At 36.2% G+C, this 12,997-nt stretch overlaps 1 protein-coding gene across 1 annotated transcript in view; it reads left to right on the top strand.

Moving 5' to 3' along the window:
• LOC117343001 (26S proteasome non-ATPase regulatory subunit 1-like) overlaps positions 1-12,997 on the top strand; it is a 220,248-nt gene extending 207,251 nt beyond the window's left edge. Inside the window, exons 25-30 of the mRNA XM_033905327.1 lie at positions 3,304-3,473; positions 3,749-3,928; positions 5,409-5,615; positions 5,944-6,019; positions 12,174-12,270; positions 12,516-12,997. Coding sequence (XP_033761218.1) covers positions 3,304-3,473; positions 3,749-3,928; positions 5,409-5,615; positions 5,944-6,019; positions 12,174-12,244 — 704 coding nt within the window. The 3' untranslated portion in view covers positions 12,245-12,270; positions 12,516-12,997. The remainder of the gene's footprint in view (positions 1-3,303; positions 3,474-3,748; positions 3,929-5,408; positions 5,616-5,943; positions 6,020-12,173; positions 12,271-12,515) is intronic.

The raw sequence follows: 12,997 nt of genomic DNA, 5'->3' as shown, positions 1-12,997 counted from the left end.
GCTTCACTGTATTGTACAAAAAGATTCATTTAAATGTTTGTTTAATAGAGAAAAAAACTCTGATTTCTTTACAAATATATTAAGAAGCTTGTATCACAGAATCTATATACACTTCTATAATATTGTTTAAAAATTTGATTGATGCAAAATATAGACAAATACTACAGGAAATGGAAGGTTTTTATTGTGATGTAGATTTTCTTACCATTACTTGGTATTGTGTGGCTGTTCTTATGTTTTATCTACCCTCCCAGTCTTTCTCACTCCAATTAAGGTCTTATCAGGTTATTATCAGAAAATTATTTAGTAGCTAAATAAATTAAGTAAAAAGTTGCTTATTTTTTCCAGTATAACTTCATCCCCAATGATTTGTTCATTGTGGATAATTTTTTTAAGACCAAGAATACAATTTTTTTTTGGGGGGGAGGGATTTTCCATATTGAACATTTAAAAATTACGTGGGTAAGAAATGTTTGTAATTTTACTGAATATGATATTCAGAGGCTATAAATAACGACAGTATTGATAGTGCTAGTCTAAAATTAGCCAAAATAATGTCAGGGAAGGCAGTCAAACAAAGTTACTCGGAGAAAGAAGTGACTTTTTTATTTTGTTTGCCCCGATACCAAAGTTATGGCCCATGTCCACTCAAGAGCCTCCATAAGTGACCTTGACCCTGACAGATATTGTCGAGAGCTCAAGGTTAAAAGGTCGCCACGTTTGATTTGGATGGCTGTTATACAGCACATGTTTGGTAAGGAATATAATAGGCAGTATCACGGTATCACCCAACATCCTGGACTCTTAATGGGAGAAGTGATACAAATCGTTTGAATCACAGATAGCAATTCTTTATGGTTAAGTATCCATATCAACTTAATTACATTAATATATTCCAGTGGCACTTGATGTTTTTCCTGTATAAAGTTCATTAAGGAGTTGAACATCTGTAACAAGTGTAATTTATTTACAACTTCACTACTGATATTAAGCACTGAAGTGTTTCCTCAAGGGAGATAACCCTGGAGTCAGTGACCAGTCTACCAACCAAACACAATAATATCTGATTGATTTGAAGTCTTCCTCACAGTGAAGACCTTTTATCAACCAGTTTGAACTCAACTCATGCCTGGTACAATTTGAAGATGATTGTAACAGAGATATTTACTCAACACTTTGTTGATATTCGGCCATAATGTCATTTTCCTCAATGAAATGTCTGCAATGAGCGCTGGACTATCACAGCCTCTGGTGAATACCTAATTGTTGTTTAGTCCATACCTGAGACATTGCTTTTCTACGGAGGCTGAGAGGTCAGAGCTAGAACACCCAGTGATTGTGTGGCTGTGTCCTCTAGCTGGCATAGCACTTTACCTCCTTGCTGGAGAGTGTGATTAGCCTCCCACTATGTTGTTTAGTGATGTAGCCATCAGCTACTATAAAGAGACCCTTTCTAAAAATGGTGCTGGCTGTTCACGGGGCAATAAACCCAGTCATACAAACACACCAATAAGCTCAATAAGTCCTCCTTTCAGATCTTGCCCTAACACTTGCCCATAGTGGTATATTCTCTCTCACACTTTCTCAGTTGACTTCCTTCACACCTTTTCTACTCCCATACCCATATCCCAACCCAAACCGCCACCCTAACCCCCACCCAAACCTCCACCCAAACCCCCACCCTCCAAATAAACACATGATTCTCTACATCTTTGCCTTTGTACTCCCAAAGAATCCACATCTCCAGACCAATCACCTCCAATCACAACGTCCCCGTAATAGTCTGCATTATATCTCCCCATTACTGCAGCATGGTGCAGCTGGCTGCATCAACAGTTGTTCTTGAGTCTCCTTCTTAGCTCATTTAACACATTAAATTAATACAATATCGCTATCTGTAAAATCAGTTTCCAGGGATACACAACAAATTTGATTTAAAACTTGTTTTTATAGCTGTCAGCCACTTAATGATACTGATGTTGAGATTTAAACCAGACACCACTGAAGTGGAGTACATAATAAAATGAGTTTTGTATTCAGCTTGACTCAGATAGACAGTAAAAAAGATGTTTTGTATATAGAATTTACACAAGATGTTTTTGTCTACCCAAGAATTTTAATGATGACAAACGGTAGCCAGTCATGTTTATAGAGGTTTAATGATGACAAACAATACTTGCTGCTTCCTGTGGAAGGTTTTTGGGGTGTTATATTGTGGTGAATCTGACAATTGTTGAGGGTGGGAGAGGTGGGGTTGTACCAATGTTCCAAAGTAAAGGTGGTCCGATGGCCCGATGCTAGAGAAAACCTGGTCCATCTATGTAAAATTTCTACTTGTTGGCCCGATAGGCTATGAAAAGTTTGAGTCCTGACATACATTATGATTTGTGTAAACAACAGTTCTATATTTTCTGACAACCATATGAAATCCAGAGTTTACAATCGAGATATTTTTACTGAGAACAGTGCATTATTGGCTTCAAACATTTGTGTTAGTATGAACTGGATGATGCAAGTGTTTGCGTGACACAGTTATGCTACTTTCAACAATATGTGTTTTCAAAATGTGTCTATGGAAAAATGACTTAGGTCATGGGATTTCAGTTTTTTGTAGACCAATTGTCTAATGAATTTTCATATATCATGATTACTTTCATACACTGTTGTACCCAACATGTCCCCAAGACACCTCTCTATTGTACTGTAGTGGTTCCCTCTGTACAGGTCCATGTGTTAACTGTGAATGGGATACAGTCATCACACACTGTTGTGGATCTGCCAGTTTTATGCCATTGGTGCCCCTTTTCCTATGTTTCTATAAAAATCTGGCAAGGACAACTCCTTGTAAAATACATAATGTAGTCATCACACTACTGTATTTGGATCTGCCATTTTTATGCCAGTTGTGCTCCTTTTCCTGTGTTTCTATAAAAAAATCTGGCTTGGACAACTCCCTATAAAATACATAATGTAGTCATCCATACTTTTGAAACTTCACTGATCAAGTCAGCACACACTGACTTTGTGCTGAATGTTACTGTTATCAGGATTGAATTTATATAATATCTGGGAGCTGGGTTGTAAGTCAACCCTCCTGGCAACAGTTCTAGATGTACATGAAAATTAATGTGAAGATATATATATATACTAAGTGAAAACCTTTTTCAATATTTGGCAGGAAAAATAAAAAACAGATATAATCAAGTTAAGTCAAAACTTGCTTGGCTCTAGTACTTGAAATCTTATTAAGTTAAGTTAAGAGTTGTTTTGATCGATTATTTCATATCGCACATGTCTTTTCAGGTGGACGGAATATGACAGTGTCCTTACAATCGCGGACAGGCCACACCAACATGGAGGCCGTAGTGGGAATGTTGGTGTTTACCCAGTTCTGGTTCTGGTACCCACTTACACACTTCATGTCCCTGGCATTCTCACCCACCTGTCTCATCATGCTTAACGAGGACCTCAAGGTACGCTGTCTCTCTACAGCACTTAACATTACATGTATTCTTATAATGGTTTTAGTGTTAAGTTGTATAGAAATATGTAATACAATGCATAAGAATCTACCAGTTTAGCATATAAGTCGTTGATCTATGCCAGTACATCAGGACAGTGTATATTGAGTGTGAATGAGAGCCTAGAATATTTCTATTGCATAGAATTGTCTTTACAGAAACCTTGTATAAAAACAATATTTTATGGAATATTTCATCTGAAGATAAATTGCTGTTTGTTTTGATAGATGCCCAAAATAGAGGTGAGGTCTGGGGCTAAGCCATCTCAGTACGCCTACCCCGCCGCCCTGGAGGAGAAGAAAGACAAAGCTAAGGAGAAGGTGGAGACCGCTGTTCTCAGTATCACTGCCAAACAGAAGAAAAAGGATGAGAAAAAGGACAAAACCGACTCGGACAAGATGGAAGTCGTACGTATTGTTCTCGTGAACAACAAAATACCATATTTGGTTTACTGGGTTTAACTTCCTGTGAACAGCCAGCATCATTTTTAGGTGTGGTCTCCTAGTAGTAGTCAGTGACTACCTCACTGAACAACATACAGGAGGCCCATCACATGCCATCCAGAGTAATTAGGGTAAAGTGTCTTGCCCAAGGACACAACCGTGGCAGCACAGACCAGCTGTTTCTCAGCTTTCTGAGAAACACTAACAAAACTATTTACTACTTATTATTTATTTATAAAAAATCACAGGTATGTGTTTGCATTAGATATACCTCGGCCAGGTTTGAATTTTGGTGTGATATGTCAAAAGTCAAGGTCAGTCACTGTTACCAAATATAGAATTTTGCAGTCATTCTTTGTCTTCAGTCTGATGGCTCAGTTTATCAAAGACAAGTTTTCTTTGGCTGGGCAAGTATGTAATAATTTGAAAATGAATGTGCTTATATATAAAATTGTATTTGAGCAGTAAAGTGTGGGTTTAGGTAGAGACTTCAAGGTATAAACAGGGGGCGGGCTACTACAAGGTATAAACAACAAGGGAGGAGTAGGAGGGGGAGGCTACTACAAGGCTAATGGGGGAAGCAGTAATTGGGAAGGCCATTTCCAAGGGCAAACATTGGTGATTTAAGTGTAGCTTGAGTGTTTTGTGAGTCTGTCTATAATGATTCTGACCTGTTAGCAGGAATGGTCAGTGTTCTCGTTATTGGCAAAACATTCAATTTGAAAAATACCAGAAGATCCACTTACTTCCTTCTTACTTGTAAACATTATACAGGACATGATGTTCAATTCTTCTTCTCTCTGACCTTACACATGATACATACATGTTTATCTTCTCCATACCTACAAATCCCTCCCACCCACGACTCAGTGCAGTATACAGTTCACTTTTAACCTAACAACAATTCAACAAAGGAATGGCCATTGTATTATGTTGTAATAAAACAGTCTTTTATTTCCTGTGTCTCTTTAGACAGTTTCTTTCATTTTTTGTCAAGGATAATAAAAAGGTATAAACAAAACAAAACTAGTAGTGATGCTAGGGTAGGTTACGTCCCTATAAATGACAAAGATTTAGGTTCTATGAGTGGTCATGGTGTTGACTATTCAGGGGAGATTACTCTGTTTGGTTTAAAAATAAATACATAAATCATATGAATAAAAGTGTTTTATGTTATACTTAAACAAAACCATGATCATCATTGCTTTTGTTTTACCTACAACGAGATTGTGAAGTAAGATTATGTTTAACCTCTACAATGCATCAATATTTCCACACGTCTTATAATGTATACAGGGTGCTTCCTTATAACTATTAAGTGAAGATATTCTTTGTGGTTTACTTAAAAAATACTGAAATTTTATTGAATTTTGAAGTGTACTTAAACTTCCTATACTGACAAAGTGGGGCAGGCAAAAAAAATAATTGCTTGTAATTCTTGTAGGATGAAGATGAAAAGGAGAAAAAGGAAGAAGAAGAAAAGGCTGAAAAAGAGAAAGCAGAAAAGGAGAAGGCAGAAAAAGAAAAAGCAGAAAAGGAGAAGAAAGAGCCAGAACCTAACTTTATGATGTTGTCTAACCCAGCACGTGTGATGAAGGCTCAACTTAAGGTCCTAACTCTCCCTGACGGCCGATACGTCCCTGTCAAAGATGTGAGTTCAACTTTATACATAAGATTTACATACACATTCTGTATAAGTGTACATGGTCTATTGAAATTAGCACAGTTACATCATACACTCGTACATTTAAAATTTTCTATAGCACTCAAAAGTTGTCTCCCCTCATTAATATAAATGTTACACATCCGTGCATATAGACTTATATATAAAATACAAAGTTACCTCCCCTTATTAATATAAATGCTGCATTTGTTAATATAATCTCTGAAACACACAAAAGTTACCTCCCCTTACCATAATTATCTTAATTTTAACACTTGCAAACAAATTGATAATTATTCTTTTCTGTTCTGTCCAGGTGTCTAATGGCGGTATCATCATGCTGAGTAACACCAAGCCAGAGGAACAGGAGGACATCATAGAGCCTGTTGCTGGTAAGTCGTTCTCTATACATTCCTCTGGGATCTCCTTACAGTCTCCTGCCTCTTTTCACTCCTCTCCCCTTTTCTCCTTCTTTCAGACATTCCTCCTGCCTCTTTTAACCCCATTCCTTCATCCACTTTTCAGCCCCTCCCCTCTCTTTATCCCCTCTCACTTTATACATTCCATCAGCCTTTTTCAGCTTTATTCCCCCTTGTTGTTCCATAAATTGCTTCAGCATTTTTTCAGCCGCCTCTACCTCTTTCCCCCTTGTCCTTCATATATCCCCCCCAGACACTTTTTTTATCCCTATTTTCCCTCTTTCATTCATACACTGATGCTGGTTAGTAAGCACTTTATTGCCCCATGCGACCCCAATTTCCCTTCACATTTTGTCCTTATGTATGATAGATATAACCTCTGCCTTCTGTCCTGTTTCTGTTTATGTCCTCTCCCGACTTTCCTGTCCTTACACTGCTCTACCCTCTGCTTAGTCATAAAAACATGGTGAGTCTCCATTCAGTCTTCCATCTCTTTATATACTCCTACTAGATCTCAGTACAGTATAACCTGACTAAATAAAACCATGTCTAATCCAGACCCTGTCTATATTGACATTAATATTTGTCCCAGCATTTCCACTATTCATCCATGGTAGTTATTACCTGTCTAATTGGGACCCTGTCTCTCCTGGACCCTGTCTATCCTGGACCCTGTATATTCCAGACCCTGTCTATACTGGCATTGCATATTTATGGTTGTTACTACCTGTCTAATCTGGACCCTGTCTGTCTGTTGTGAAATTTTATGTGTCTAATTCCCAAATTGTTTGCCTCTCTGTAAACTGGACACCTCTATAATCCAGCCAATTATTTCTGTCCTGATAACAACCAAATTAGACAGGTTATCCTATACCCCCCACCCACCCCCCTCCCATCAACAGTCACTTACTTAATGCTTCAGTTCAATATCTGTCTCTCTCTCTTTTCTCTCATTACTTAAAACTCATCAATTCAGTTTTTGCCGCCTTGTTAAACCACACTGGTACTATACTACCAGAGCTATGGATGTAAAAACTAATTATTATGAAGCATGCTGAGGAACAATTATTCCATAATTCTTCGAAAAATTTCATTTACAGTAAATATCTGTTCAGTTTTTGTCTCTTTATATTTTCATTAAGATAATTTACACCATATTGTAGTTATTAAGATGGCGTAAGTCTGCTTTTGGGTTTCAGTGGATATGAACATGGAGATTTGCCAATACCCATCAGATGTTGGAGGGGGAATTCCTTCTCCTGTAAAACAATGTATTTCTGTTATATCATTATGCCTGGGTGGAGAGAAAAGTGGATATTGAAAGAGCTAAATGCAGTGTATATTATCAAATATTGCTGTCTGTTAAATGTCTTATGATTGAGAAGATTTACCTACTTTTATTTCATTTTCTAAAGGATTAGTTGGTAATTATTAATTCCATAAATTATTTTTTGAATTAAAAAATACTTCATTTTTGATATTGATAAAGTGCATATCTTATTTTTTAAGTGGAGGATACTTTAAGCTGGAATTGCCTTGTCCGTTTGGGATAATAACTTGATGTGATATAACATTTAAAAAAGAACATGAGAAAAAGATTGTGGTGGTTTATAGCTGTTAGTTCATTGCTTTATGTTGAGGTCAGAGAATCAGAAAGTTAAAATCCCATCTGTAGTTTAAATGCATAAGATTTTCTCTAAACACACACAGACATTCAAATTTGCTGAATTTCCATAGCCTCAATTTGAAAATGAAAAAATGATTTAATACAAAGAATGTATTTTCAACAGATAGTTATGAGGAACCGCGACTGTTTAATATCATAAAGAGCTTCAAGACCCTTGATTTGAAATTCAAATCTGTCTTTCTAGACTCTGGAGGATGAAAAAATGAATTTATCTTTATGACGTAGACTCGATTCACTGGCAGAGTTCCAGATCATATAACAACCATCTCGGACAAGCACAAACCAGAGCTTTAAGTTGTTTGTCAGAATCACTGATTAAGAGTGATTAAACGATATATTTTTATTAAAACACAATATCACTATGAATAACTTAAAGCTATTCATTGATAAGTCCTATCAAAATTGATGGTCAAATACCTTTTCTTGGCAAGATTCGAGGTCTGAAATAAGTAAATCCGTCCAGACAAGATAAACTGTTGGCGTAAGCAAAACTTTCCATATAAAAAGCCTGTAACAGTTGAAATCAATCTTACTCTATTATTTGCAATGGTTTTTCGATTTCTACATTTGTCTGCTGTTGGCTGTAAAACTAGATTAATGGCATGGTGTCAGTCACTGCTTTCTACCCGAGAAATCTTTTTCTTTGTTTTGTTTAGGAGGATAGTAAGATAATAGATATTCATTGTTTCCCATCCATCTTCAAAATGGTTTATTACCAGAATATATGTTAATTGATCAACAAAGATTTCTTCTGTGGAAGAGCATGTTAAAATGGGAAACAATTTGGTAATATTAAAAAAAAAAGTATATATTGGAATGCAATGATGTAGTTAGTAGCTGAACTGTTGATGGAAGGATCTTTTGTTTATGCCCCTGGCTGGCACTGTGATACAGGAATGAAGATACATCCACTTTCACACCAAATGACAGCTGTATGGTGGCAAAAATAAGTAGTGGGGCATACAACCACATACCTTTCAGTGTCAACCAAAGATTTAGATTTTGTTTGTCTGGATAAAACACTTGTTGTTTACAATCTACCAAACTGTCATACAGTTTATAGACAAAAGACAAAAACTAAATACAAACAATTTCCTTCAACTGCTTGAAAATTCTGATATAAAAGGTTGCCATGGACTTTATTAATCTGGTCAACATTTGGAACCAATGTGGATCTACTGAACCCTCTCATCCTTCTGTCGTAAGGATGACGTATTATAAACCTCCCCATCCTTCTGTCGTAAGGATGACGTATAATAAACCTCCCCATCCTTCTGTCGTAAGGATGACGTATAATAAACCTCCCCATCCTTCTGTCGTAAGGATGACGTATTATAAACCTCCCCATCCTTCTGTTGTAAGGATGACGTATTATAAACCTCCCCATCCTTCTGTCGTAAGGATGACGTATTATAAACCTCCCCATCCTTCTGTCGTAAGGATGACATATTATAAACCTCCCCATCCTTCTGTCGTAAGGATGACGTATAATAAACCTCCCCATCCTTCTGTCGTAAGGATGACGTATTATAAACCTCCCCATCCTTCTGTTGTAAGGATGACGTATTATAAACCTCCCCATCCTTCTGTTCTAAGGATGACATATTATAAACCTCCCCATCCTTCTGTCGTAAGGATGACGTATCATATACACCGCGATCTGTAAAAGCTGACTTCTTCTGTTCCAGAAGTGATAATGCTGTAATGTCAAAGAAAATAGTCCAATATGCATATGTTTAGATTTGCATGTTATTGTTGCCTCTGTTTAAATGTAATTGGGCTATTCCTCGTCCAAGTGTTCAGTAATCGATACAATCACACCATTGCTCGGTGCCCTGATTTGTACAAATGAATGGCTATTGCCTGAAGCCTGGACAAAAACCACTTCAAATATATACAAACATATATCAAAATTAAAGGGAAAGCAAGCTGATTTGTAAATTGACGTAGATTTCAGAATCAAATTGAAATCAAAGTGCTATGCTGGGTGTGTGCGTGGCCGATTAGAGGGGTTGATTACATTAGGCTCCGTCCAATACTCAAGGTTGACTCGTCCTAGCTGAAGCCTGCCATGCTGTTCACTCCATTATTGTCTCACCCACAGGCCAGGTACATTCGTTTTTATTGGGGTGGTGTTGGCAATGATACCGAGCAGAATCTATCGTAAGGAAAAACTTAAAATGGAGGTGTAACCCAAAGAAATAGTAGCCATTTCCTACTGTCTGAGAGAAACATTCCACTATGCCAGAGATCCAGGGTTAAGTACTAACAACAAAGGCCTCATTTACAGATGTCTGAGAGAACGATGTTTGATAAAGGCTTTTAAAAGTTAACATATTTTTCGGTACAAGATTAAGTTAGAAGCTACCTTTGAATCAGGTTTAAAAAATTTAGTTCTTAGTTTCATCCAGACCTAGGTGTATTTAACAGAATGAGCTGGAAAGGATCTTTGACCAGTCATATTCTGCAATTTCTGTAAAAGTTAGAAATGACCTTCGAACCTGGTCTAAAAACTGTAGTTCTTTATTTCATCCAGACCTAACATGTTATGTGTATATTAACAAGAATGAGCTGGAAGAGACGTTTGACCAGTCATACTGTAGTTTGTGTTAAAGACAAAGTTGGAAGGTACCTTTGAACCTGGTCTAGATTTTGCTTCATGGACCTAGTTTTCTTTTCGTTCTAACCTGAAATAGATCATTGAATGCTGAGGTGCAGTTGACTGATATCTTGTTACGCTGTGATTAAAAGTATCTGCCATGGATGGCAGATGTTTGCTCTATGCCATGTTGTTGTGTGGAGAGAAATGGACATCGGAACCTAGTAGCAATGACAGACTGTGATTGGGTACCCTGTCCAAATCAACCTCCATTAGCCATCTCATCTGTCTCCATAAAAACTTTTAAAAGAAATATTGGCACAACCATGTGTCGGAAATGGGGCGAAGCCTCATACTAGTGGTGAAAGTTTTTTGTAAAAGCAATTCATCCAAATTTTGGTCGATTTTTGAATCCATCGAGACACATGCTTTTCAGCTGTGAAATTGTGGTAACTGTAGTGTTTACCCCCACTGCTGATAGGATGACCCCTCCGTTCCTCCCGTCTCCCATTGACAGTCTGACATACCTAGCCGAAGATTCTCGTGAGTTTATGTCTGTCATTAGACTACAGCTGATAGTTCCTCCACACTTCCCCTTCAGCTTGAATTTCTCACCGCAATAAACTGCTGCAGAATGACTGCTGTTAATAAATTGTAACACATGTAAAAGGCTTCATTTATGCCAACATTGATAAAACGTGAACTTCACGATTGGTAGGAAGTAGGCATTCCTTGCACGAGAGGTTACGTCTATATAGTTCATTCATTAAACAATAAACTGCGTTCCTGTTTCATGCTTTTATGTTTTAATGTATAGGCAAATAATAGTCTCTTATGTTGTCTGTTGCACATGAGAATTACGCTTTCTGATTTAACACTGCTGATAGAGAACTCCAAATATATTCCTGTAACATGTGATACCAATACTAATGGATATTCATTGACGTAGCAAATAAAATACAAATTTAAATCTCGCAAATTTTTTTTTAAATGTTAGTATATTTGGCCATCTGCCAATCCGAGTACAATGGTTTTTTATATATATAATAGATAATAAATTGTTTTTATCCTTACGAACGAATTATAAAAATAAAATAAAATAAAAATAAAATAAAAAAAAAATAAAAATAAATATTTTTTTTTATTATTTTACTTATATATATATATATAGTCGTAAAGAGCATTATTAAGTAGGAGAGTATTTGCGGTAGGCTAAAACATTAATTAAGAATTAATATCCCACCTTTGTGACATCATCATGATTATCACAATGCGTGAGTCTGTAGAGAAGCAGTATAACTGTTAAAGTTTAACCAGGTGATCTCTACAGAGCCTGAAGACTCCTGCTCCCTCAGATAGTCAACACCAAGTTTTACCAGTCTGGGGAACCATCTGTGATAGTTCAGCTAACTATTAAATATCAATTATATGATTTTCTGGGTAAATATTTCAAAAAAGAACAATATGAAGTAAACTGATAAGGTATACCATATACTCCAATATACAGTAGTGGCCTTGGTACAAGTCTTTGATGATCAGAGTCTGCAACAGTTATTAAAACAGTATAAACCATTAACAGAATTATAGTCGTCATCTGTATTATAACTCCCATCTTATAGACTTGTCAATGTTTCTCAAAACAATGTTCACTTGAATGTTTCGTATGAGTACATTTATGGAGAGTTGTAAATCTGTACATTATATCATTTAATAAAAACCACCAATTAAAATTCATATGTGGTGTTTGAGTTTTTCTGTTTATTTCCAAGTCTCACAAATTTACCATAGTAATGATTAATAATAGTTATCATTTTTAAAATCAATTTGCTTGTTACTTTTAGCTGGTGGGCCAAAGACTGAGGAGGAAGAGGAACCCGAACCCCCAGAGCCATTCGAGTGGACCGAAGATTGACGAGTCACATAGGAGTCAATTAACAGGTAAATAAGAAGTCATTTTTAGTCAAATGTTAATCGTTTCACTCTACTAAATAGACATGTAGCTCAAGACTGCAAATATTATACATATAAATTATATCAATAAAAAATGATGAGTATTTTAATTTGAAAGAGATTATTTTAAAAGATTTTATTTTTTAAGGGAGAACTCCAAGAGAGATAACTCCTGTTGGCTTTGTGGTGATGTTGGTGTTTTATATGTTACAGAATGATTTTTGTCATTTCAGATGACTGGATATTGACCTGGAACGAAATTTCATGGGATTATATTTAGAAGTCGTTTTTAGTGTTTTCATTAATTTAAACAGTCAATAAAATTAACTCATTTGTTTTTATTTGAAGTAAAGAAATAGAACTTCCTTAAAGAAAAAAATGTCTACAAAGTGCTTTATTCAAACGGAGAGTACCACGCTGGATTACTTGTGGAAGAAGATCGTACTGATGCCTACAGCTACACAATAGATGTGGTGGACAAAATATGGACAAATTAATTAGTGACTACATAACGAGTAGATCATATAACAATGTATATGTATAACATATAGATAAATTACACTAACGAAGGTAAGTCAATCAGCTACTTCCAAAATAAGGAGAGTAGATAAAAAATTACCGGACTTAAACATCAGATTCGGCTATAACTGCCTGGCATGATCTTTTAATTGATGTTGTCTCCAATTATTGTGACAAATAAAATCTTCTCACTTAA

This window comes from Pecten maximus, chromosome 14 (genome assembly GCF_902652985.1).
Source record: "Pecten maximus chromosome 14, xPecMax1.1, whole genome shotgun sequence".
Lineage (NCBI taxonomy): Eukaryota > Metazoa > Mollusca > Bivalvia > Pectinida > Pectinidae > Pecten > Pecten maximus.
Note: the sequence above shows the minus strand (reverse complement) of the source record. Positions and strands in the feature narration are given on the sequence as shown.